This window comes from Bidens hawaiensis, unplaced genomic scaffold, assembly GCF_021521415.1.
Source record: "Bidens hawaiensis isolate Kalapana, Puna unplaced genomic scaffold, B.hawaiensis_p1.1 tig00052854_1, whole genome shotgun sequence".
Lineage (NCBI taxonomy): Eukaryota > Viridiplantae > Streptophyta > Magnoliopsida > Asterales > Asteraceae > Bidens > Bidens hawaiensis.
Window position 1 is genome coordinate 52,890 of NW_027499497.1, and position 27,971 is coordinate 80,860.

The 27,971-nt window shown below is 37.4% G+C and overlaps 1 protein-coding gene and 1 pseudogene across 2 annotated transcripts; one reads left to right on the forward strand and one right to left on the reverse strand.

Moving 5' to 3' along the window:
• Positions 1-15,339: 15,339 nt before the first annotated feature.
• LOC143599795 (uncharacterized) lies at positions 15,340-19,019 on the forward strand (annotated as a pseudogene). The gene is made up of 4 exons (XR_013147353.1): positions 15,340-16,069; positions 16,164-16,475; positions 17,284-18,748; positions 18,832-19,019. The product of XR_013147353.1 is annotated as an uncharacterized LOC143599795 (transcript).
• A 1,144-nt stretch (positions 19,020-20,163) lies between these two features.
• Positions 20,164-27,122, reverse strand: LOC143599794 (uncharacterized). The gene is made up of 11 exons (XM_077077668.1): positions 26,533-27,122; positions 25,726-26,464; positions 23,713-24,177; positions 23,498-23,617; positions 23,264-23,312; positions 22,341-22,555; positions 22,196-22,264; positions 22,006-22,103; positions 21,788-21,881; positions 20,777-20,846; positions 20,164-20,696 (listed from the first exon to the last, which is right to left on the reverse strand). The coding sequence occupies exons 1-11, from the start codon at positions 27,120-27,122 to the stop codon at positions 20,164-20,166; spliced, it is 3,042 nt and encodes a 1,013-aa protein (XP_076933783.1).
• Positions 27,123-27,971: the final 849 nt, after the last annotated feature.

Here is a 27,971-nt window from a genome sequence, read left to right on the forward strand (position 1 = left end):
GATGAAGATGAACAAAACTTCAAAATACACCAAAACCCCACAAAATTTCGGATTTGATTATCCAAAATCGACCAGAAAAAAAAGAGATTCTCTCAAATAAAATGGTATAATTGAAAACCTTGTATGATTCTAGCCAATTTAGACCCAAAAATCAATCGATTTGGTTAGGAAATAAGGAAGTTATGATGGTATGATGTATGGAGTTAGGGTTTTAATGTTTGGGGAAGATGAGGAAGATGTTGGTGAAAAATGTGGTGAAAGAGGTAAGAATCCCGTATGTGGTGTGGATTAATCATAAAAATTAAATTTTAATTTTTTTTTATTTTTACGAATTCCGTCTCCCAGCTCCAGGGTCCACCGTAAGCTACGGTGGACACCATAGCTTACGGTGGCTGCAAACCAAAAATGTGCCCGTAAGACAGTTAAGAGCCAGCGTAGGGATTTTCAAATCCACCGTAGCCTACGGTGCATACCGTAGGTTATGGTGGCCCCTATAGGTTTATCATTTTTTAATAAAAAAACAAAACGAAAACCTACAAAAACAAAAAATTACAAAATTACCCTACCCCCCTTGAAAAATCCGAGTTGTCCCCAACACGGTAAAGGAATTTGTTAAAATTTCCCGCACTTGAGTCGAACTTACTCAAAGACGAGAACGGTAATTTTTAAAACCAAAGTTAATAAAAACTAAATTAACCTAAACTATAAGATACAACATACCTTGGCCTTTTAATTAGTTTCCTCATCCGGTGAGCTTAACAAGTAACTCACCTTATTCACATCGAGCACATTGATGTCTTTTCCTTCCAAGTAAGGTTTAAATCTTTGACCGTTCACCACTTGTTTCGTTTGGTCTTGAACATCTTCTATCTCCACATCACCAAACTGACTCACTCTTGTGATGATATATGGACCCTTCCACTTACTCTTTAGTTTACCCGGAAACAACTTTAATCTTGAATTGTACAACCACACCTTTTGACCCACTTCAAAAGTCCTTTTTCTCAACTTTGCATCATGGACTTTTTTTAGTTTGTCTTTGCATGCGGAAGCACATTCATACGCTTCATCCCGGATTTCCTCAATCTCATTCAATTTCAACTTCCTCAATTCACCCACTTCCTTATAATCCATGTTAACATTCTTGATTGCCCAAAACGCCCCATGTGCCAACTCCATTAGTAAATGACACCCTTTCCCATAAACTAACCGATAAGGAGTTGTGCCAATAGGAGTTTTGTAGGCAGTCCGATATGCCCACAATGCATCATTTAACTTACGAGACCAATCCTTTCTATCGACCTGCACCGTCTTCATCAAAATTTCTTTAATATGGCGATTGGACACTTCAACTTGTCCACTTGTTTGTGGATGATAAGGAGTAGCAATTCGGTGATTTACATTGTACCTTTTTAAAAGTCTCCCAAAGTTGAAATTCTTGAAATGTGACCCACCATCACAAATAATAACCCGCGGGATACCAAACCGAGCAAAGATGTTTGATTGAACGAATTTGCAAACTACCGAATGGTCATTGGTTCTTGTTGCTACCGCTTCTACCCACTTGAACACATAATCGACCGCAACCAAGATATATAAAAATCCATTTGAGTTTGGAAACGGCCCCATAAAGTCAATTCCCGATACATCAAAAATCTCTAACACCAAAATCGGTTGCAATGGCATTTCATCCCGCTTTGAGATACTACCCAACTTTTGGCAATTCAAGCAATGTAGGGCATACTCACTTGCATCTTTAAAAATGGTGGGCCACTAAAACCCACTTTGAAGCACCCGGTAGCCCGTCTTTTGATCGCTAAAATGACCTCCGCACGCCGATGCATGTGCATGAGTCAAAACTTCCAATACCTCGGACTCGGGAATGCATCTCCGTATAACTTGATCCGAACCAATCTTGAACAAATCTGGTTCATCCCAAATATATTGTTTCACTTGAGCCATGAACCGTTGCCTCCTTTTCTTCACCCAACGACTTGGAATAGATCCCGTGGCTAAATAATTCACAAAATGAGCATACCACGGAACGGTCGATACGGTTAACCGTTGTTCATTGGGAAACCGTTCGTTTATCTCTATCGAATCGTCAATACATTCAAGTGGAATATGAGACAAGTGATCCGCCACTACATTCTCACAACATTTCTTGTCCCGGATTTCAAGATCGAATTCTTGCAACAATAACACCCATCGAATCAAACGCGGGTTCGCGTCTTTCATTTCCATCAAATACCGGACCGCACTATGATCCGAGTACACCACAACTTTACTTCCCAAAATATACGACCGAAATTTATCCATGGCGTACACCACCGCAAGTAACTCTTTTTCGGTAGTGGTGTAATTTAATTGCGCCTCGGATAAAGTTTTGCTTGCATAGTATATTACCACCGGCTTCTTCTCTACTCGTTGACCCAATACCGCTCCAACCGTGCTATCTCTAGCATCACACATGATTTCAAACGGGCTTGACCAATCCGGTGTTTGCAGAATGGGTGCTTGTACCAACTTCTCCTTCAAACTGTCAAAAGCTTGCGAACATTCATCAGTAAACTCAAAGGGGACATCCTTCAATAATAGATTACATAAAGGTTTTGAAATTTCACTAAAACCTTTAATCAATCTCCTATAAAATCCGGCATGTCCCAAAAACTATCTCACCCCTTTAACATTTTTCGGGGGTGGTAAAGATGAAATTACTTTTATTTTTGCTTAGTCAACTTCCATTCCCCTACTTGAAACCACATGACCCAACAAAATGCCCTCTTGCACTATGAAGTGACTTTTTTCCCAACTCAACACCAAGTTTGTCTCAACACATCGTATTAAAACTTTTTCTAAATCAACGAGACACGACTCGAATGTTGAGCCAAAAATAGAAAAATCGTCCATAAAAACTTCAAGTGATTCCCCGAACATGTCAGAAAAGATGCTCATCATGCATCTTTGAAAGGTAGCTAGGGCATTACACAGTCCAAATGGCATTCGCCTAAAGGCAAAAGTACCATATGGACACGTGAAGGTGGTCTTATGTTGGTCATCGGGATGAATTGCAATTTGATTGTAACCCGAATATCCATCCAAAAAACAATAATATTTTTTACCCGAAAGTTTTTCAACTATTTAGTCAATGAATGGTAGTGGAAAATGGTCTTTTGAGGTTGCATTATTTAATTTTCTATAATCGATGCACACTCGTCACCCGGTTACCGGTCGGGTGACGATTTGTTCACCATTATCACCTTTTATTACCTGGATGCCGGCTTTATTGGGCACTACCTGTGTCGGGCGTTCCCGGATCTTGAAGCTTAGGAGGAAGATCTCCTTTTAAAACTACACTTACCCGCTCAGTTAAATCCACTCGTTTAGGCACTTTTTGTTGCCTCTTTTGAGTACATAGTTCTTTTAAAAACTTAGCATACGCGGGCACTTGTTTTATTGCCTCAAGTAGAGGTAAATTCACTTTTACTGTTTAAACACTTCCCACATCTCCTCTTTTTGAGGACCCCTTTTTGCAATTACACTTTTCTTACTCGGGTCAAGCAAAGCCGAAGGAAATGGAACCGCACTTGGTTCGACTTCCTTGTCTTTTTTTTAAATTAGAAGTTTGACCCGGATTTTGTAACGGTTTTTCAAAAGTGACATTTTTAGTGGGTTTATTAGTTTCAAATTCATTATCACTTTCATTACCCGTAATGTCCTCGACTTCTCCATCAACCAAACCCGATGATAAATCTTTTTTTTATTCTTTACCACTTCTTAGCACACTAACATGATTTATAGGGACATTACGAGATGAATTATGGGACGGGTTTACCTTAGTGTCGCTTGGTAGTTGACCTTTATTTTTCTTCAATTCTGACACTTCCGTTGCGAGTTGACCCATTTGTATGGTCAACGATTGGATGGCCTTATCTCTAACTTCATCTTTTTGCATTCTCACTTCATCAAGTTGATTTCTTCGTTGCATGTCTTGTTGCATCAACTTCAACATGTCCATAACCTCATTTCCACTTGATGAACTTTGACCCGTTGACCCACTTTGACCGCCACCTCCTTGACCTTGAAACCCTTGATTATTCACGCCATGAAAATTACCTTGGTTATTATATTGTTGGCGAGGAACATAATTGCCGTGATTTCCTTGAAAATTCAGGTTAGATTTAGTAGCCGGATTTCCATAAAGAAAATTCGGATGATTTCTCAACCCGGGGTGGTAGGTGTTGGAGTTCATGTTGTAATTCCTACCACCTCCCCCTTGAAGTGCATTCACCTCCTCCACCGGTGCCTGACTTACCCCACATACCTCCGAAGCATGACCCAGCTCATTACAGTTTGTACAAACATCAATTACCTGATTAGTGGTTTGTACATTTCCTTCTTCCACGGCTTGCACTTGCGGTCTACCAATCGCTGGTCTTGCTCTTCGTCCGATTTGGGCTTTTCTCTTTGAAGTGACCGCTATTTGTTCCAAATATGCCCAATCATCTTGTTCATAGTTGGTACTAAATGAACCATTTGTAATCGACATTAAATTTTGTTCATCTTCTGCACTCAACCCTTCATGAAACGCATTCAATAACTCCCAAAGAGCGATACCATGATGAGGACAATTCTTAATCATCATATTAAACCGCTCAAATGCTACATGAAACATTTCGCCTGATTGTTGTTGAAAAGATCTTAGACTCTTTCTTGCATCATTAGTCTTTTGAGCCGTGTAAAATTCTTCCAAAAATCGTTGTTGCATCTCGGCCCAAGTGTAAATTGATGCAGAAGGCAATGTGTAGAACCATCTCTTTGCTTTATATTACAACGAAAATTGAAAAAAGAACCAATTTCACCTCATCCATAGAAAAACCTTGACGCCCAATTGTGTTTCACATAGAATCATATGCCTCCAAATGAAAATACGGTTCCTCCGTTGCTAACCCCTTATACTTTGGTAGACTTTGGAGTGCATTGGTTCTCACTTCAAATGTCCTCCCTTGTTGATTGTGAGGAATAAACACCAGAGACGGATTATTGTTAATTATTGGTCGGAAATGGGCTTCAATCCCCCTCACCATTTCTCTTGCATGCCTTCTTGGTACCCCCATTAGTACTCTTGGTTGACCCATTTGCCTATAAACGGGCCTTGGCTGCGCAAATTATTGTTGAAACTGTGGTTGGGGCATCTGCGGTTAGAACTGTTGATCTTGAGGTTGCCCTGCGGTTGTTGAATAATTGGTGGCGGTTGAACTTGATTAACAACAACCGGTGGTTGTTGTTGAGCTTGTTGTTGAACTGGTGTTGAGCTTGTTGTTGAAAAACCGGCGATGGTTGTTATCAATTAAACTCTTGCAACGGTTCTGGTTGTTGCCATTGACCATAACCAAAATTTCCTGGATTTATCCTTTGACTTCCATCACCTCCTGTGTAGTAACCTTCCACTTCATACCCTTCAAACTCATTGTCGAACCCATACCCGTAACCGTCACCTTGTGTTCTTGAATGTTGCATGAAAGGCAGTGGTTGGTATTAGTAACTTGATGGTGGTGGTTGAAATGTTGGTTGTTGGTTTTGTTGGGATGATAACGATGCACCAAAGGTAGGAAAAAGGTTGGAAATAGATGGCAATGTGGATGATGTTGCGTAAGTGTATTGAGCAGGAATGGGTTCGGTTGTGTGAGGTGGCAATTCACTTGATGCTGTAGGTATATTAGTAGTGATAGGTGTAGGTGAAACTGGTGGAGGTATGGATGGTAATGTTTGACCCCAAAGTGGGAACTGGTGATTCCATGGTGCTGTTCGATGCAGTTGGAGAACTAAGAAGCTGGTTCTCTCTAAGTAGGACTCGGTTTCTTCGAAGTGTTCTATCAATCTCGGGATCAATAACTAGCGATGATGACCTGTTAGAGCTTCTAGTATGCATACACCTGTAGGTACCTGCACACTAACACAACCAGCGTAAACCCGAAAATAACAAACAAAACCTACTAAAGCTAACACACATTGCGCACTACTCCCCAGCAACGGCGCCAAAATTTGACGTTAGGTCGAATACTCACTCAAAAATAAATCGAACAACTAGTTAGATAGCGGTAAGCGGGTATCGAACACGGGTAGTTTGTGGAAAATGCATTACTGAGTAGCTACAAAATTTATCTAAATTTAAACTAAATGCAGAAAAATAAACTCAAATATTTTGTTGGTTGATTTGATTAACAATAAAGAACTAAAGCAAATAAACGAGTTTTAATCAATATGAGAAAATATGTCCTCCCTCGGTTTCAGGTTCCGATGAATGTTACAGTTGATGTTTAAACTGAGTTCATGTTTATGTAAACAATTGTGATAATTGAAGATCAAGTACTTGGATTATATAACGCAAGGTAATCACTCAAAAACCAATTAGTTTATCCAACCCTAAATCCCTCCCGATTAATCTCGATTACTTAAAGCACAAAGAACTGACGGTTTAGAACACAAAATTGATAAACTAACAATTTATCAACCAACACACAAACACCATAATAACGAAATCAATAAGATCAAATATTATCTCAGAAATTGTCTAAACATTCAACCAAACAAACATCGCAAACCTTACAGTCCGAGGGAAAACACGAAGGAGTTTAGCCGAGCATGATTCGGGTCGTCATCCCTTCGATTATAATAGTCATACGAATTAAAAACAAGTGTTTTATGAATACCACACCCCAATTGATCAATTGTCTCCAAAAATCGCCCTTAGGTCCTCTCTAGATGAATGATATGATAATAATATCAAAATCCGTCCAAAATTCAAGTCAATATGGCAGTTATAAAGTGAAGCGTCGCGCCCATCGTAAGCTACGGTGGCCACCGTAGGTTACGGTGGCTTCCAAAAGCTTTACGGTAGTTATCAACTGCCATATGGCAGTCTTTTTACTCCAGCACCCACCGTAGCTTTCGGTGGCTACCGTAAGCTACGGTGGCTTCAAATTTGTTTCATCTTGTTTTCTCCATAACTTCTTCGTTCCAAGCCACCGTAGCTTACGATGGCTTCCAAAAGCTTTACGGTAGTTATCAACTGCCATATGGCAGTCTTTTTACTCCAGCACCCACCGTAGCTTACGGTGGCTACCGTAAGCTACGGTGGCTTCAAATTTGTTTCATCTTGTTTTCTCCATAACTTCTTCGTTCCAAGTCCGTTTTCTTCACCGTTTTCGCCTACGTTCTCGTAATTTCATCTTCTATTTTCTCATACCTGCCATTATATGAGTAAACATAGTTATCTAATTCAAAGGGATAAATTGATTAAACGCATGAATATTAACGAACTTAAACCACTTAAGGGTTGTCCTATGGACCACCCGTCAGTTGATCATTGTTATTTTGTTTTCTAAACGAAACTAAATTCAATTTAGAGGACGTGAAACTAAACATGATCCTAATTAAAAATTTAATTTTAAAGGTTAAAAGAGAGGGCGTGAGATTGGTATGAATTCTAAATGTAGGATAGATAATTGGGATTTTATAAATGACACAAAAAGTAAGAATGAAGATAATGCACCAAATCCACCACCAAAACCTCCTGATTCAACCTCTAAATCGTTCTTATCTCTTCAACGAGCAGTGGTTGATGTTGATTTATACCCTAATGCGGGGTGCGCCAGACAAATTGTTGAAGGAAACACGACTGCGTCTACATCTGCTACACCTTAAAATCCTTCAAGTAAGCCTAATTCATGGTCTGTGTTGGGTTTGTTCCAACCCGATTCTACACCCTCCTTGTCAGGAAGCCCTGTAAAGGAACCGATGACACCGGCTCCTTCAGCCTCTTCTTCAAAGAAGGCTAAGCCCCATGGTTTTAGGACTGTAAAGAAGTCAAAACAGGTGGTTCGTTACAGTCCAATGTTATCGGACCTAAGGGTGAAGGAATTTATCGACCATAGTCCAATTATTGGTGTCAACTCAAATCGGGTTCTGCCTGATTGGGCCTCAAAACAGTTCCAATAAGTTATGAAAGATGGCAATTGCACTGAGTCGATGAAGAAAGCATCTGATCCAGTTTATGAGGATATGTACACCGAGGGATGTAATACTGATGATGCGTCCTCTATTGCCCCAATTAAAGAGGATATTTCTTCGGTTGCCCATGAAATGGCTGACATACCTCAGGTAATTTCCCAACCGTTAGTGGTTAATAATGTCAGCGTGAATCCGCTGGTGAATGTTTGGAAAAAGAATGATATTACGGGTGTATCCTATGCCGACCAAATGAAAGCTAATCTTGATAATAATATTCGGTTGGAATACATTCCACCTATTATTACTCCGGATGGGAAATGCCGGGTTGTTCTTACGAACGTGGATCTTGGTTATTCGGCAAAAGAGTTTGCGCTTTACCTTTATGGCTATTTCCGTGGCACCTCCATGGATTTTAATAAGGTAAATTTATGTCTTAAACATTTGTGGCAAGCTTATGACTTAGCTGAGGTTTCAAAGAATACGACCGGTTTCTATTTTTTTAAATTCAAGAGTGAAATGGGGATGAATAAGGTACTTGAAAAAGGAGTTTGGATGGTTAATAACATTCCCATTTTTCTTAATAAATGGGTACCAGGCTTATGTCTTGAGAAAGTTGAGCCATTGGCTTTACATTTGTGAGTTATTGTTCATAATGTTCCTATGGAGTTATAGACGGAAAGGGGTATGAGTAAAGTCTTTAGTGGGGTTGGTGTTCCGCGGTTGTTGTATAAAATTACTCAAGCTCGTGTAGTGGGTAAAACTGGTAAAATGGGGTATGCGCGTATGTTGGTTGAAGCAAAGGTTGTGTCTAATTTACCAGACGAAGTTGAGGTAGAATACCCGGCTTGTCCGAATTGTAATGCTCGTATTGGTGTTTTGAAGGTTTCCTATCAATGGAAACCCGCTACATGTTCCCATTGCTGTGTGTTTAGACATTCGTTTAATCTTTGTAATAAAAGGCCTCGTACCAAGGAAGAGGTTGTAGAGAAGGTTGCAAAAGAACAGCCTAAAAATACTCCTAACATTGTTGAATCTCCATTTGGTGATAAGCTTGACGGTTTTACCCCGGTAATTAGGAAAAGACGCAAAGTAAAGGGTACCACTAACGAGCCTCCTAAGCATGTAACGGAGTCAAAAAGCTTAGTTTCTGATGCTCGAGGTAAGTCTACTGTTAGTAGATTATTGAGAAAAACTACTGTTAGTAGATTGTTGAGAAAAAGTGGTAATTATAAATCAACTATGGTTGCAAGTAAGGTTAATAATTCGGGTACAAGTGGTAATACGAGTGGTGCTGCTAATAGTAAGGCGTGGTTTAACTTTACTCAAGCTGTTCATGAGCTAAATTCCCAAGCAAACATATTTGAAGTGCTCTCTGATCCCGTGTGTGAAGTCAATCGACCTGCTGAGGAACCGGACTCGTCATTTTCGATAATGGACTTAAATTTGAGTGTTAAACATAATAAATTGGTGTTTGGAAAAACCAAAATTAGTCAGTCGGGTCCTATGTCGGTGGAGGAGATTATTGATAATTGTATGGTTGAAAAACATATCCAGGATGATGTGTTAAGTGAGGAAGGGTTTGATGATTTCCAGGGTATTGTTAACGAGTGTCAAACGGTAGGTGACAACACAAAGGAGGTTGAGGCGACGATTAGGATGGCTCGTGACCTGGGGATGAATTTTGAGGGTATGGAAAATCTTGTTTGTAAGGTTATAGAAGAAGAAGAGTTTAGATACCGAGATTGAGGTTTGGTTAACTAGGTCTCTTTGCTTGTTGGTTGTTCGGGTGTTCCCTTGTTAGCTTTCTAGAGGTTTTTCTTTGGTGTTTAGGCAGTCTTGTTTGTTTCTTTGGTTATGTCTTGGGGTTTTTGCTAGTTTCCCTTCTAGCCTTTCTATGAAATTTGCCGTTCAAATAAAAAATAATAATCGGATGAGCTTTTAAAAACTTTTCATTTTTACCCTTTTAAAAAGCAAGTATTTGAGAAAGCAAATAAAAAGTAGTTTTCGGAAGTAGACGGGCTTTTTCCCAAGCCCAACAAACTTAACCTATAATAATATCGTAAAACAACAATAATAAAGAATTCAAGTGAAAAAAATCTGCACATTGACGCAGCACGAGTGAAGGGCTTTCAGTTGTTCGCACGTAAGCTTTCTTCAATCTCCAATTAACTAACTAAAACTTAGGGTTTCAGTTCTATAACTGTGCCGTATGATTTATCAGTAGTGTATACATAGTGTGTGAATGGTAATGGTATGTGTATAAAGTGACTACCTTTTTCTAAAAAAAAAACAAACTGTTCTGTAATCTTTACATTTGTGCTTGTTAATGTGAATTCTAGAGTTGATACGAGTTTGTGCGATTTGATTATTGAAATGATGAACTGCTAGTTTGTTTTGCATATGTGAAACCCTAATTTTGATTCATTTTTTTTATTTGGACGTGATGCATAATTTGCCCTAATTTTGATTCAGTTTCCTCTAATTTGGATGTGATGCACAATTTGCCCTAATTTTGATTATGTTTCTTTTTGTAAAAATTTTGTCAAGACCTAATAAGTTAATTTCATAGTTATCAAATGCGCTCGGCGCGAAAAAAGTGCGAGAGAAAAAAGCGCACGCTTTGATGACAGAAAATGAGAATATATTATGTATAAGAAAAATAATACTATTTTTAAATAAATAATTAAAAGCTGGTATATAACATTTGATATAATTTAATTAATACCAAAAGTTTTAAAATAGTCCGTCCTTCCTTTTTTAATCATTTTTCTTGTTAAAATCCACTTTTGAAATTTATTTTTAAAGTTTAAATCATAAAAGAGGTCACTATAAAATTAAACTATAAAAAACATGAGTATAATCCATATGCGAATTAATCAAGAAATAGAAGAAAGATAATTAAAAAAATATTGGAGTTAATTGAGTAATCCAATTTTTGTAGGAGGTTTTTATCAATTAGTTAAGTGATAATTCTTCTAAAAAATAAAGAAATAAATTTTGGATTTGGCTTTTAAAAAAACACATTCACATTGGAAAGTTGGTGAAGTAGCGCATCGCCCAAAAATCCCGCCCACAGGGTTCAGTGACAGCTTTTAATAACTATTATTAATTTGCTTTATTTGAATCTGGTTACTGCTTTTTAGTACGCGGGTTGGAATAGGCAAATGACAAGCTGCTTATTCAAAACCGCTTTAATTTGCTCACAAATAAATAGATGATCAGTTTGCACAAGCAAAATCCCAAATGCTCTTAATACAGTTCGTATGTTGTATTAGAAGGAAATAAGAGTTTTCTCATAACTGTTTTAATTTTGACTGTGTTAATTGCAGTTCTAGGGTTGATACGAGTTTGCAAATTTGAACATCAAAATGATTAACTGTTACTTTGTTTTGTGATTGTTTGGCGTATGTGAAACCCTATTTTTGATTCAGTTTCCTTTTTTTTGGATGTGATGCACAATTTTCCCTAATTTTGATTCAGTTTCTTGTTGTCAATATTGTGTTTGTATGGTATTTCAAGACCTAATAAATCAATTTTATAGCTATTAAATGCGCTTGGAACGAAAAAAGTGACGGCCTTCGCGCCATTATAAAAGAAATTAAGAATACATTATGTATAAGAAAAATAATACTAATTTTAAATAAAATGAAGGAAAGCTATTATATAACATTTAATATCATCTAATTAGTACCAAAAGTTATTTCTTGTTAAACTCTACCTTAAAATTTATTTTTGAAGTTTAAATCACAAAAGAGGTCATTGTAAAGCAAATTAAAATATAAAAACAGGAGCAGAAACCATATGCGGATTAATCATGAAATAGAAGAAAGATAATTGATAAAAAAATGCTTCGCTAACCTTGTATTTCAGTCTTCTGTGATTTATAGAAACCAACTAATTATCGATGATTATACAAAGAGATTGGAATTAATTAAGAAAATCCATTTTATAAGAAATTAAAAATTAGTCAAGTGATAAATCAAAACAAGTAAAAGAAATCAAAATTCCGGAATCTGCTTATAAAAAATGCCGTGAAGTAGTGCATCGCCCAAAAAAGACGCCTAGGCGGTCCCAGCGACAGCTTTTAATAACTATGGTTAATTTGCTTTATATGAATCTGCTTATTGCTTTTGAAATACGCAGTTTGGAATTATTAAACGACAAGTTGCTTATTTAAACGCTTTAATTTGCTGACAAATAAATAGTTAATCAGTTGGACAAGCAATCCCAAACACTCTTAAAACAGCCCATACTTGTATTAGAAGGAAATAAGAGTTTTCTCATAACTGTTTTAATCTTTACAGTTATGCTTGTTTTGTCGATTCAAAGTGTATTTATTGTGTTAATTTGAATTCTAGGGTTGATACGAGATTGTGCGATTTGATTATTAAAATGATGAACTGTCAGTTTGTTTTGTGATTTTTTGGGATATGTGAAACCCTAATTTTGATTCAGTTTCCTTTTATTTGGATGTGATGCACAATTTGCCCTAATTTTGATACAGTCTCTTGTTGTTGATACTGTGTTTTTATGGTATTCAAACCTTTAGTTAATTTCCTAGTTATCAAATGCACGAAAAAAATGAGGGCTTGAGAAAAAAAGACGCGCTATGATAAAAGAAAATAAAAATATTATATGTATAAGAAAAATAATACTATTTTTTAAATAAAATTATCGAAAGCTACTATATAACATTTAATATCATCTAATTAGTACCAAAAGTTTTAAAGTAGTCATTTTTTTAGACTTTAATCATTTTTATTGTTAAACTCCACTTTTAAAATTTATTTTTAAAGTCTCAATCATAGAAGAGGTCACTGTAAAATTAAATTGTAAAAAGCATGAGCAGAAACCATGTGGATTAATCCAGAAATAGAAGGATAATTAAAAAAAATGCTTCACTAACCTTGTTCTTCAGTCTTGTGCGACTTATAGAAACCAAAGAATTATCTATATGATTATACAGAGAGATTGAAATTAATTTAGTAAATCCAATTTTTTAGAAGATTTTTAAAAATTTCTTAAGTGATGAATCAAAATAAGTAAAAGAAATCAAAATTCCGGATTTGGCTTATAAAGAAATAAGAGAAACACTCCCCTTAGACTTTAGATACTTTATAGGATAATGGATGGTTTGAGACCCTCTTCATAGGATATGTTTTGATACATTACCTTTTACATGTGTAGATGGCTGCATGTTTCGTGGGCCACATGATATTGTCTTCTAAGGCATGCCATCATCTTTTGCGGTCATGCACCAAACTAGGGGGCAACCGAAAGCCAATGTTCTTTCGTTCACCTTGCCAAATGCTGGTGTTTAATCCAAATGTAATAATGAAACTACACATCAGTCATCAACATCGCACCTTAATACACCACAAGTCATCAAATCAACATAGAACTGTTATCAAGAAGATAGCATCATTCATTGAAAATATGTGTAGCTTTGTATCTTTGTTCATGTTCGGTCAAACTAAACTAAGTATTCTGAAGTTAACGCTGAATGCCTCAAAAGAAGTTGCTATGAAATTCAGATTATCTTCCTTGTTACTTGAAGTAGGCTTTATTTCACATGGAGATCTTAGGATATACCTATTTAATGTTGTATAAAGTATGGTGGCTGATTAAAGAAAGGGCAGCCGGCCCTAATATTTTTCAAGCCAGAATGCTTGGTTTATGTCAACCTGCCAAAGTTTCAGCATACCTATTTTAGGCGTCTTTCTTTTACCCCAAGTTTTGATATAAGCGTAGCCTTAATTCTTTAGCCTGCAAATACACTGATACTCGCTCAAAGTCTATACTTGTAAACGAAAGAGGTCGACCCGGTTGCATCTCTTGAGCAGATTCAAATGTTATTCGGCTCCAGCCTAAACCCTTTAACTCAAGGCGGTTCACCGATGGGAGGTTAAAGATAGTGGAAGAGATTAGAGAAGCAGTTTTTGCTTTTATAACTGCACGTTGTTCCGGTTCTCTTTTATCATCAGACAATTTTAATCGGAGATTTAACCCATCTTGAATCGGGAATTTTAGTTCATTTCAATTTCCTTTGATGCCTAGAATCTATCACTGGTTCCATTGCCGGGAAACGATGTCATCATTGACCCGGAGTATTACCGACGGGAGTGGATCGAGTCCCGATCCTGTGGCTGTTCAATCACTGCCAGCCCTAAATCTATGGAATCTCGTAAGAATGACGTTGCAGCTCTTAAATCGCATATCGTGTCAAAGGATAAGTCGAGTGCGGGGCCAAGCAAGCACAGCGAAGGGGAAACCTCTTGGAATCACAGCTGCCATCGTCGACCCTACAATAAAATTGATTTCCCTTTCAGTGATGGAGATCCTAGAGGGTGAATTCTTAAAGCGGAAAAATACTTCCGCTGTTATAACGTAGCAGAGGACGAGAAGGGAGACATGGCCACGAATACGATGCATTTGGATGGTGATGCTTTGGATCTCTATCATGGGTTATCAACCTATCATGCTTTAGATTATTATTAGGAATATCTGGTTTTTGATCTTCTAAAGAATATCGCTCCTGTGGAGTTTCAAAACTTGGATGCACTCATGCACACTTATTTAGCATCAAAAAGACGAGGGCGGTACAGGAATACGTCAAGAATTCGCTAAACATTCTTCTTGGGTTTCTAATTGGTTGGAGGGGGGTGGGGTGTTCAGGTGTTGAGACAAGTATGGGCCCGTTCATCGATTTAAAGTGGGCACCTTAACGTTGCTAGAAGTAGAGAATGAGACAGAAACACTGGCTGCTCCGGAGGAGGTAAAACAGGAGGAACATGGAGACGACTTAGCTGGGATAAGTACGCCTACTCATATTTTCATGGCGGATACACTGGTGACTGGTCCGAGAAATGAAATTGATAATTCAATTCGTGACACCCTTCGGTGAACAAATTGGGAACGGGGATAATATTCGATGTAATCAGATATGTAAGGATACCACGATACACATCAATGAACTCGAAATTACCGAAGACTTTTACCTGTTTTTAATCGGTGAAACTGATTTGGTATTGTAAATTCAATAATTAGCTTCCCTAAATATTGTTCAAGCTAATTGGAACGAACTGCTCTGAAATATTTAAGTTAAATGGGCAAAAGTAAAAATTGCATGGGATCATCTGGTCCTCAAAAATAGTCAGTTTTTAACATTTGGCTGTTGAATCGGAAGCTGTTCTTTGCATCCCAAACTTGTTCTGTTGCAACCCCTTGTTGCCAAATATCAGGAGGTATTTCAAGAAGCAGCGGCCGAGATCAACTGCTAGTCAGTTGCATTAGGTCTGATCGGGGGCACCAAGTTCTGTATTTTAGTAGACCAGAAAGTTTGTTTGGATTAGCTGTGATGTTGCCTAACAAATTACACGGATGATTATGTCTATGGGGTTAAACATAAGTAAACCATTGATGCAGGCATTCTTACTCTAGGAGTGTCCTTGGACATTGAATATAGATGCTTGTGTGATGGAGTAGCTCTTAGTTTTATGATTTCTTGATTAACATTTGGTTACAAAGTTAATTATGGAGAGGCGATCAAGAACTCCATATAAAATGCAAGTAACAGTGTCAGTCTATTTATCTTTTGGGACATGAATTCTGTATGGGCTACTCGGTTATTGCAGTATAAGGTTAATGTAGTCAACAAGTTTGGAATTTGAATCCCTTACCTACCCGGCTACCCGTAGTTGAAGGTGCAGTCAAATCAGTTTTTATTGAGCACTGCATGTTATCTTTTAGGGAATGCACAAAGCATAACAAACAGAACTACCTTATACTTATCTTTTGATGTATGTTATTTGCTGTGCCTGATAAAATTGACATATTCACAATCAAAACCAACACATTTGACCCATGTTTGTTCACTGTTTGTGGGTAATAATGGGTCAACAAAAAGTTGCTAATGGGTTGAGAATGCTAAACGCGAATTTTGATGATGTCATGTAGATACAAAACAACTCAGTTTGACCCATGTTTGTTCACCATTGGTATTCTAGTATTTTGGTGATCATTGAATTTTGAACCGCCTTTGTAATCTGGTCTACAGGTCCAACTTTCAATTATTGATTTATATATAGACCATGCCTTTCATGTGTTAGTGTCCTATTATTTTTAACTTTATTGATTTCTTTTTTTTTCAGCTGATATTTCATTTTGGTTGAGAAGTAAAAAACAATTAAATCTTCATCAAAGGCGACGCAATGAGTGGTAGACATAGAAGGCCCGAAACTTATTGGAATGGTAAGGAAGAAAAAAGGGCGTCAAATATATCTCCTGGAAGCCCATGACAACATGATGCGTGGTAACTACTCTAGAAGCCCGTCTAGAGACGGCCTCAAGTATGATGACATCAGCAGAGACCGAAGTCGGATGTATTCACATGCGAATCATGATAGTTGGGAAAAACAATATAGCACCCATCCATCAGATGACAGCTATGGTCCACCATACAGGTTTGTGTTTTTCACGTCAGTTATTATTATATGTGTTAATTGTTTTATTGTTGTGTGTAGAGGTAGCAATGTCGACCTGTTTATTTATTATTTGCTCAATTTGAATTGTGTTTTATCTCAAATGGGGTGAAAGTCGCCCAAAGTCAATGCATACAAAATGTATTTTGTGATTGTAATATTCATTTTTTTATAACTAGGTTTAATACATTAATTATTATAGTACTAATCTAGAGAAGGGTTAGTATCATAAAATCATATTTTTTTGTTTTTCAGGAAAAAATTTCGGTATAATTTTGACATGTAAAAGTCTCTGCGCATATAAAAAAAGGACGAATAGGTCACCAACCAATTTTGTTCAAATTAAGTTAAATTTTCTTTTTTTATTTAGTATTTTCGTTAATATAATTTGATTTTTATCAAATAATGTGTGCTTGTGAGTTTTTGTTTTAAACCAAACACTGTTTTGTTTTGTTTTTTTTATTTTTTATTTTTTTACTCTCGTAAATCTTAAAAGATACCTCATACTTCATTTTGAATGTAACTCGGTTTTCCATAAAATTTATATTAGAATGTCAGCCAAAAAAAACTAATCAATACTGTGTATTTAGTTTTATTCTTAAATTAGCGAGCATGAAATAACGAACTTGAACTTTTTTTTAGTAAACATGTTTCAGAAGTAAACGGTTTTCAGTCTCCTAAACTACCTAAAAATAAAATTTCTCCATTTTGCCACCTGCATTGATTTTCTTCATAATTCAGTTATTATGCATTGTATGCCATCAAGTTCTCAGCTTTGCTGCTGATGTAGGTCCCGCGAAAAAGGAGCAGGCATTGACATGCGTATGACTCGTGAGCGAGACCGAACCCAGAGTCTAAATAGAAGTAGGAGCAGGAGCCGTGACCGTATGAGCCGAAGCAGCAGGGAAAATGCCCGTGGCCCGAGACATGAAATAAATGCTGCGTATTACAACATGAGAAATGATTCTAAAGACTTAGATTCACGAGGTGGAGGCATTAATAATATATCCGAAAGTTGGACCTGTAGACCAGATCACAAAGGTGATTCAAGATACAACGATAACCGAAACACTCAAATTCCGTGCAGGTATTTTGTTGCGGGTAGTTGCAACCGCGATGACTGTAGATTCTCACATGATGTTCCTGATTCGGTACGCAATTATGATGATAATCATAATTTAGGTAACAGAAACCGTACATCTCATAATGAACGCGGCCCACATAGCCCACGTAGTCCACATAGCCCACATAGTCCACATAGGGAACGTGGCCCACATGATGAGCTAAATGCGGCGTCAAATTTTGGTGAGATGGAGAAGAAGAAACCATGGAATAGCTCTGTTTGGGATGATGTGGAATCAGGCGGTTTTAATGGAACGTGTGACGATACCAATAATAATAACAATAATCGTTTTGATAATAATAAAAATAATAATACATGGGATTCGAGGGATGACAATGAAATGAAGAATTGGCCTGGCCTAACATGGGATGAGTTTGATGCGGTTAAGACTGACGATAAAAAGGTTAGGAAGTGGGATGGTCAAGGGTTGACTGCAAATCCGGTTAAAGAGACTGATTTAAACAATATGGTCTCAGAAGATGTCAACCAACAAAGTCAGATGCTTTCATCAAACCCATTAAACGAGCAGGGTTATGCGCGCGTGGAAAATCAGAACAAAGAAGCTAGTTTGACTAGTCAACCGGCTCCTCAACCAAACGTGGTTCCTGAAACGTCTCACAAAGGACAAATTTCACAGATGTATTCTGAGTCAAACCTCACCAGTGCCATAGATTACCTTAAATCTCTTCCAAATTCTGCATACAATCAAGATGTTACAAGGGCAAAAGTGGAACAAAATTTGGAGGTCAAAATTAGTCAACCAATTGATGTTATGAATAAGGAAGCGGTGGAACCATTTGACAAAATGGTTGCGACTAATAACAAGAAAGAAGAAAATAATATTACAAATGCTGATGATGTTGCTACACATGATAAAACAGACGAGGGTGATTCTGGAAATGATGAAAAGGTGGCACGACAGTTTAAAGTCGGTCTTGCTGAGTTTGTTAAGGACATTTTGAAGCCAAAATGGAAGGAAGGTAAAATGAGTAGAGATGATCATAAAACAGTTGTCAAGAAAGTAGTTGAAAAGGTTACAAGCTCCATCCCTGGAAGTCAAATCCCTAAAACACAACCGAAAATTGACCAGTATCTCGCAAATTCTAAACCCAAAATTACTAAGCTTGTGGAGGTAGGTATTCGGTCTTGTATTATTTAATTTGTTATTACATTTTCATTGTGTTATAATTATTAGCATCCTCTTTTTTTGTGCAGGCATATGTGGAAAAACTTGTAAAGTCTTAGTCACAGGTGTTGAAGAAGGTTGTAGTTTGTGGAAACTTTTAGACGGATGTTTTTGTAGCTATGGCTATAGCTTGATATGCATTGTGCTGTGAATTGCTTTTGACTTGTTAAACAAGTCAACTTGAATTAGGGTATGTGATGTGATGTTTGCAGATTATGGCATGTTTTTGTTTTGATGGTTTCTAGCCCGTACATATGCTCTTCATATTGGTCTTGAAAAGAATATAGTTTTAAGTGCATACCTACGTCTTTTTGTTGTCATAGCTATAGCATTTTTTCTAAAAAAAGCCTTGGAATTTTGGCACCAAAAGCTTTTCACTTTTTGTTGTCCTAGCTAGTATTTTTAGAATGGTGCTCTCGTGGTTGCAAACCAGTTCGTGTTGGTCTCTCTTAGATTGGGTCAGGAACTTGTAGTTTTGATTTGATATTTTGCACTAGACTATAAGAATCTTGGTTGCATTGGTGTCAGCAGTGGTTTAGGAACTCAAAGAACCCTGCAAATTTGTCATCATCGTCACGTGTTGAAGTTCAATTTTTTAGTTTTGATTTGATGTTTGGAACTTTGGAAGTCTGATTTGTCAGAATGCACGGCGGAACTACAGGAGGTTCTGTTGGTCCTCCAACCGGATGTAGCTTCCCTTGATCTGAATACTCGTTGAAGAAGCGTTTTCAAAGTTTGACCCTTCAATTTACCTATATAGAGTGAAAGAAAAGATTGAAGATAGATAGCATCATATGTTTTTATAGTTTTCCGGTTGGTGAGCTTGTGCGCTTGATAGAAAAACGAAGATGAAATGATCTTGTATCAACGGTCAAATTTCAAAACCTAGTTTAAACTTTAATTAGGTATTTACAAGAGCTTCGAGAATGGGAGATTATAATACATAAAACCAAGTATTTTTTACAGCGGTTCATAATTTACCCTAGTTAACCACATGGATATCAGAAGTTTCTGGTGTTTATTTTGATTTTTTATTGTTTTGGTGTTTTTTCCAAAGTTGTATCATCTCAAGAACATGTAAAACCGTCCCTTGATGCTCTTATGATGTGGCTATGGTAGTAAAAGTTGATCCAATATCGTTTAAAGAATGTGCTAACTCCGGCGACAAATCACTACATTGCGTAACATTTGACATACTTTCACTGGCGGTTGATATGAGCATATGAACTAGCATTGAAAAACAAGCAATATAAACAAAGACAGACAACCCGACAAACAAAATCTAGAGGTCGGGAAGGAAAACGCCTTTCCTATCCTATTTCATTCCCTACCCTTCCTCAAAGTGGGACCCACATCGGTCCCTATATGCATCCATCATTCATATCCATATCCAGCTTACGGGAAGCTTTCCAGTCGAATGGGGGATTATTAAACCCGTTAACCAGTTGGTACCCATTATCCTGCTGACTCATCATGTTAGAATTATTACCTCGAATCCCATTTCTCACAAACCCTGAATTATTATTATTTTTATTCGTGTCACCGTTACCAAGTTGGGAAGAAGAAGATGATGATGACATCATCATCTCGTGTAGTATTTTCTGAACTGAGCTCTCGCTTGGGTCAACTTGGGGCATATTTGCACCATTTTGTGACGTTTGAGGGTCGTTTTTGGAATTTTGTTGGTGTGACAGGTGTCTTGAGATGATGGAGTTTTGGTGTAGCAAACCAGCAATGGTGCCATTTGAACAAGTCATAGGTACCGGGTTAGAGTTATTTACAGGTGGCACTCCCCCATTGGAGTTTTGTTGCTGATGTTGGTCGTGTTGTTGTGGTTGACTATGATATCCTGATGATGTTGTAGACGTCCTTCGTGGGAATTTGGCTAAGCTTTCTGTAAACACAAACATAAAGCTAATAACTTACTAGTGGACTTAGAATATATCAAAAAGATGTCATAAATAATCTTCTTACCCATTGGTCCGATTTTGGCTTCTCGACTGTAATCAATCAGATCTTTCATACTATTAACCACTTCTGATATCTGCACAGATAGCCACACATGTAAATTGTTAATACTTAATTAGAGGTGGTGATCATCAGAGATCCATGACCCATCCATCAAAATATGGGTTAACTTAAAGTTAGACAACGGCAGAACGGGTCAAAATGGGTCCGTCCTTGTAAAACCTCTTAACCTAAGATGGGTCTAAATGGGTTAATGCAGAATGACCCCAAGTTGACCCGAACTCATTTTGACATGAACGTGCTTTGACCTGACCCCGCCTGCCTGTTTTGCTAGACAGTGCTGTAAATGGACCGAATTGAACGGGCCGTGTTCATGTTCGTTCATTAAGCTTTTATAGGACCAACAGACGGTTCACGAACATATAACCAAACGAAATTTCATGTTCATGTTCATTAAAGAAATGAATCTGTCCGTGTTCACTTGCATTCATTATTTAACATTCTAAACAACCTTAAGAGAACATAAAGTCACAAATGAACTTCAATGAACATAAACAAACACAAATGAGAGAACAAGATTGTGAGAAGCGAATTTAGGTTTGACGAAATAAGTTAGTATAAGAATAAAAAATTAGAAGAAAATATAAAAGGTTCTTATCTTTGGATAATTATGAAAGATATATAAAACATAAAAAGCCTTTAATGAATGAAAATAAACAAAAGAATGTAACAAATGTAAGCAAAACGAACATTAATGGACATAAATGAACGAACACATTACTGCACTCAGGAACATAAATGAACGAAAGCGACCCTTGTTCAACGTAAACAAACTTCCTGCCGAATTGTTCGTTGAACATTCGATTCATATACAGCCATAGCCAGGCTTAATGGCAATGTAAGACACTATCCAAATAGACAGAAAGTAATACATGGCTCATCAAAATAGAACATGGAGTGCGTGTTTGACCATTTATCTTGCAAATTTGACCTAAAATAAAGAATAAAGAATATTACCTGAAGACATCTTACATATCTTTTTGTATATCCCAAATCATTAACCAACGGGACTTCCAATGCTTTCACCAGCTGGCGAGCTGAAGCAACAAACCTGAAAGATAGAAACAAAACTTTTAGACCATGCCATAGAGTTTGAAAAAATAAGATCAATGTTGTAACAGTAACAATGTTAACGGGGATGAAAATGGGTTTAAATAGTCAAGTTGAGGTTATACATATTGCAATTGCTCTGCAAATCTGGTGCTGATTGATTAGACGAAGCGTTATTGGTTGAAGCTTGGTACTTCTGAGCTGCACTACCAAGCTGGCTAATCTGCAAAAAAGGTCAACAGGTCAGAGTCATATAGTCAAATGTGAATGTTTTGGTCAACAATCACACACTGCAAACAACATCTGATAATAAACTTGTGGTATTAATAATCTCCTAGGAATAAGCTCCTCGTGATGGCGAGCACAAAATTCCCAAGAGTAAATCTGCATATGTTAAAAAGCATTCGTAAGTACATAACTCGAGCGCTAGTAGATCTTAAGGCAAGAGTGAACATCTAACCTTCAGCTCTGGAGTAAAAACTATCCTTAGTTGACCATCACGGACAACACGCAGTTGCTCAAAAACGCTCTCCTGTATGGCTTTTGCATAGTCCAAAACAATTTGCCCACTTGAATTCTGATATTCTCGGGGCATATCAACATATAGAAGTTCCTCCAGAGTGCCACTTTCATACTTTATTTTGAAAAGTCTGGGTAGAACTTCGACGTTGGCCTCTGAAAGTGAATCTTCATGTGTTAGATATAGCAAAAGAAGCGTAATAACTAGACATGGGCTAAACACATAATATAATTTGGTGAATATAGAGACGGTAGGCGTTGACAATACATTCCCAGTGACTTTCGACCCGTTCCATTTTTTAACTCAAACATATTGATTTTACCGATTTAACCATCAGGGATAACGCATTAGCTGGATCAACCCAATTAGATGCAATTGAGTTGATTGCTACCTCTAGAATCAATTGACCTTAGCTGGTTGTGTTAAAACTAATCGAGTATACAGCGTATAGAGGTATAGTATTAACAACAGGGATTAGAATCTGGCCTCAATGAAAAATCCTAACAAGAATCTACCCTTTGATTTAAAGTAACAGTTAAGTGATATATCAAGGGTCAATATGTGCAGTTAAACAGCTGACTCAGATCAAAAACTAATTGAAACAAAAAATGATCATTACATGTAGCTACCTTAAGGAGATGAAAAATGACCAAATAGGAAATCAACAACCTATTAGGCAGATTTAAACTCGACTTTAACCAATAGATATGTCACTATTACTAGAAGAAATATTTGTAATTTTGTATAAGCAATTGTAATTTCACATGAACTCCTATATTCCAAATTCTAGAAAAAAGTACTTTTATGATAATTTAAAAAGTATAGCAAGTAAATAAATGAGATGCAAACAGCAGAAAACTTGCCAAATCCACGGCCTGGCTTCTTATTGCATATTTCACAATGCCATACGTCCTGCATGAGCATAAACATAGATGTTTGGCATCGATAAGAACATGAAACCACTTGAATCTAATCTTCAAACTTGATATTTGAAAAAATATATTACCATCTACTCTAGTTGATATATTAAACCCACAATGAGAAAGAAAATAGAGGAATTTCTATAATATAACTTGAAATTATCACTAAAAACTGACCTGAGGAAATACTCCTGTTGTATGGCGTCCACTTCCATACAAAGAAACGCACCATTTCTTCTTTGCGTTGGGGGCAAAGTACTCGGCCACAAATTTCCTCCAAAACTCAATGCTATTGTTCTACAAGCAAGCGAACGAACAATACATAAAAATTAAAAAACTTATCTTAATCTACTACAAGACAAGACAGACATATGTGAAAGTGAAAGTCTTACTTGAGGCCTATGCTGTTGCTGATACATATAATGTGTTAGTCGTCTGGCACATGTTCCTGGTTCATACACAGGCTTTGCTTGCTGTTGAAACTGTGGTTGCACTGGAGGCCTTTGTTGAGGTGTATTTTTCATAAGCTGTTGTTGTTGCTGGTGTAACTGTAATAATCTCTGTTGATGCAAAAGGTTAATTTGTGGAGACTGTCTAGAGGCATTAAGAAATAATATTGACTGGTCGGAGTGTTGTGGGTCCAACTTTAAGTTACTCATGGACTGATTAGGTTGCAGTTCCATTTTCACATTTCTCAAAGCTTGCAAGTGTTGACTAGTTTGATAGTTGTTGGTCATTTGGGATTGGTGACTCTGTTGGAAGTTTTGAGATTCAAGGTCTGACAAGATTTGGTTGTTTCCTGCTGCCGATGCGCTTGATGAAACGATCCTCCCAGATAAATAAGGATGTGAAGTGAACTGATATTCACTCAGCAAGCAATAGTCAAATTAGAGCAAAACCGGATATGTTTATATTGATAGAGATAGATCGATTACACTGCAAACCAATGAACAATTACAAAAGAAGGAGATGGGAAGACAGACACTATAGAGTAATAGGAGATGGGAGAAGAAGATACACAAACTCATTCATCATATTCGTTATCCCAATTCGATCTCATTTCCACCGTTATATTCTCTGAACGTTCCCTAATTCCATTTAGTTTGTTGGGCCATTAACATTGGGCCAGTTGGGCTCGGTTATGGTTCATAACATTACTCCACCCTTTCAAATTCACCTCGTCCTCAAGGTGAAAGACATTTCGTAACGGGCCGAGATGAAATGAACGGTGTAAGTCAAGAAAACCATTATTTTTTGCGTGCTCGGTGTATTCATTGATGCTATTCGTGTAGACCCCACACCAATAAGCCAATCTGAGGTTAACTTTTTGGTTAAAGCTGACCAAAAAAATTAACCCATTCCACCCATCAATTTTGACCAATAAAAATTCAACTTCGGTAAAAGTTTCAACATAGCCCACAAAAACCTCTTGTCGCATAAAATCAAAAGTCACCAAAAAACCCTTGATTTTGATGTGCAGGGCGCACCAGAAGCCGAGATTGACAAAAAAAAATCAGCACATCACAAAAGTTATATTTGAGCACCAAATGCAGAGCATGGACCGAAACTTCAAATTTGTCCAGATTTTGTCCTCCGTATAAAAGTAACCACTGGACCCAAAAGAGCATCATATCCCAAAATTTATACTTGACCACCAAATAGTCAACTATGACCCAAATTTCAAAATTGTCCATATACTTTCTCCTGTTTAAAATTGGCAGCTTGACCAAATTACCCCTACTAGCACCTTTCCTCATATGACATCTCTTGGGCCACCTCCATAGCATAGGAATAGTAAAAAGAGACTCAAAATTGGAAAAATCAAAAGCGGACACATAATTGTTTATGACCAAGCTTTGTAGGTTTGCTACCAATAATCTTCTTGTGTTGTTACCATAGTCAATCTTAAAATTTCTCACAGCTTCTACTAAAAGTTGTGCAAATAGAGAATGATCACAATTAGTAGCAGGAAGAACTCGGAAACAGGGTCCCACATGCCGATTATAGCTCGTTCTCAAAAAGCATGCACAACGACCCGGAACAACAAATAAAACTAGAACCCATATGCCCATATATTGAATCAGAGTATGACTATGAGTAGCATGTGCATAATTTGTTAAAGACCTTACCACTCTATTAGGAAGCATATGACCAAAAGCAAAAGAGAAGAGGCACCAAGGTGGCTTCCATTGGTAACTAATGATCAAGCGATTCGTTTGTTCAAGAATAGTCACCATAACCGAGTCCCCTCCATGAGTAACAGTGGGAGCATGAAGCAATGTGTTCAGTTGAAAAGATACAATATGACATAATGTCTTAGCAACTAAAAGTGTCCAGGGATGGGTAACAACGGAAACCAACAACCGACGTGTATAATTGTAAAACCAAACCCCATGCACAACCACCTGCATCCTGTCCACTTCCATCTCAAATCGAAAATGGAATAAAATTGACATGGTTGCAGAAATCTCACGAAGGAAATGTATTTCCTGTATTCTAGTATTAGAAATAACCATACCATAAGGTGAAATACAACTAACCGAATATCCAAAAAAATGCCAATAAGAAACTGCACCAGAATATGGAAGTGGAACCATACCATTGGTTGTTTGAATTGGAACCATACCAAGCATCCCACAAACTGCAAGAATACATTGAGCTGTAATGTACTTTGTATTTCCATAAGAAAAGGAGGACAACAAGTTACCCTCTGTTGCGTCAGACATATAATCAGTCAAGGCCTTGGAAAGCAACAAGCCATGTTTGTCCCTCTTTTGCACTATATGAACCCAATTTCCTTTCGTAAAAACTCGTTTATGCGCATTGCCATCACGCCTTAGAACTAAAAAATATGTCATATCTTGATTAGGGATTAGGGGCTGAATTGGTTTAATATCATTTGCGAGTAGGAAATGTGGAGATACATGGTGAACCAGAAGGTTGATGTCAATATGGCCAATGGATTTAAACAGATAATAAAGCAGAGCTGTTGGAACCATAAACATTGGCTCAACAATATCAGAATTAGTACCAAACTGTTTAATAGACACAATGAATCCAAAGTGCCAACGAATGAGCAGCACCAGAATGCCACATCGAAACATTTTGTGGTTTAGTTGTAGCTGTAACATTCGGTTCCATTTCCTAACATTGGAAGGGATGTTACTCATTATACGAAGTGTATTGAAATACCACATGGAAACTGAACTAACAAGGCAAAAACTATGCTCCCAAATGATTTCCCTAAAGTGGTCATAAGGTCCATAAAAGTAGAAAGCACCTTAGACAATGTAGGGAAAAATTGTACAGTCTTTCCGAAATAACCCGTACTAAGTCGAAGGAGTGCATAAGTAGGAACATGTGCCAACTCAAGGTTATTTCCCAACCCTCGTTTCACAGTACCGAAGCAAATGGGTTCTAACCCTGGGTCAATCAATATACTACAGTGTATAGGCATATAAACATCCCTAAAAGCTTGTATAAAATTGTTCACAGCCAGATATTGAGACATATGAACAACTGCTACTACACCAAACACCCCAATAGGAGGTTTCATAATCTGCAGTATGTGATCAATAATAGTCAGAGGCAGTACCACAATCGAGCTACTAGACTGCATAGGAGCAATAACAGCAGGTGCACCTTCCAAAGGTGAATTACTATATTCAAACAAAGTCGCACCAAGAGTGTAAAGCATACAAAAAATGCAAGTAGAATAAGGTGTGTGAACAAGCAGACCAGGATCAAAACCAAAGTTCCTAGAAGATACCGGAACATAATTTGCAAGCAAACCCGGATTCATGCAAAGGAGTTCATAATTAGGGAATCAACAACATTTAGACAATGTATAACACGCCCAGTCACAACAATATCATCTGATATATCGAAGGTTTGATTGTCTTTAGTGTCAATTTCAGTTGCAATACTATCTGGCATTTCATCAAACACTTGGAGAGCGGTAGTAACAGAATTAGTCTGACAAGATGTTAACAAAGGAGCGACAATGGACTTGGCATCATCAAACTTGGAAGCAATCAGATATGGTTCCTGAATTGGATTAAGAACAACTTGAGTTTGATCAATCGAGCATGCCTCACTTGAAATTGGATGGACGGAATTAGCGTGGAATTGAGTAATCATTGCAGTAGTGAAATCATTCCAAGTGATGAAGTCCGAACTCCGGTGCCAACCATTGAACTGGATATGTTTATATTGATATAGATAGATTGATTACACTGCAAACCAATGAACAATTAGAAAAGAAGGAGATGGGAAGACAGACACTATAGAGTAATAGGAGATGGGAGAAGAAGAAGATACACAAACTCATTCATCATATTCGTTATCCCAATTCGATCTCATTTCCACCGTTATATTCTCCCTAATTCCATTTAGTTTGTTGGGCCATTAACATTGGGCCAGTTGGGCTCGGGTATGGTTCATAACAGGATGAGAGTCGTGTTCAGCATCCATTACACCACCAATATTATTATAAGAGTGATGAAGAACGTTTCCAATCATGTGAATTGACCACCAGGCTGAGGACCTGAGTTTGACCTCAACAATGAAGATGGTGGCCCGGGGGTACCATCTTACAAATCGACATTGACTAGAGTATCAGGCATCTAAACAACACAAACACAATGAATAA

Coding starts and splice junctions, on each gene's coding strand:
- LOC143599794 (XM_077077668.1), bottom strand. CDS start 27,122: ATGAATCCGGGTTTGCTTGCAAATTATGTTCCGGTATCTTCTAGGAAC. Junction 22,104..22,195: donor GGAGATTATTAATACCACAA/GTTTATTATCAG, acceptor CCTTTTTTGCAG/ATTAGCCAGCTTGGTAGTGC. Junction 21,882..22,005: donor TTGCAGAGCAATTGCAATAT/GTATAACCTCAA, acceptor TCTATCTTTCAG/GTTTGTTGCTTCAGCTCGCC.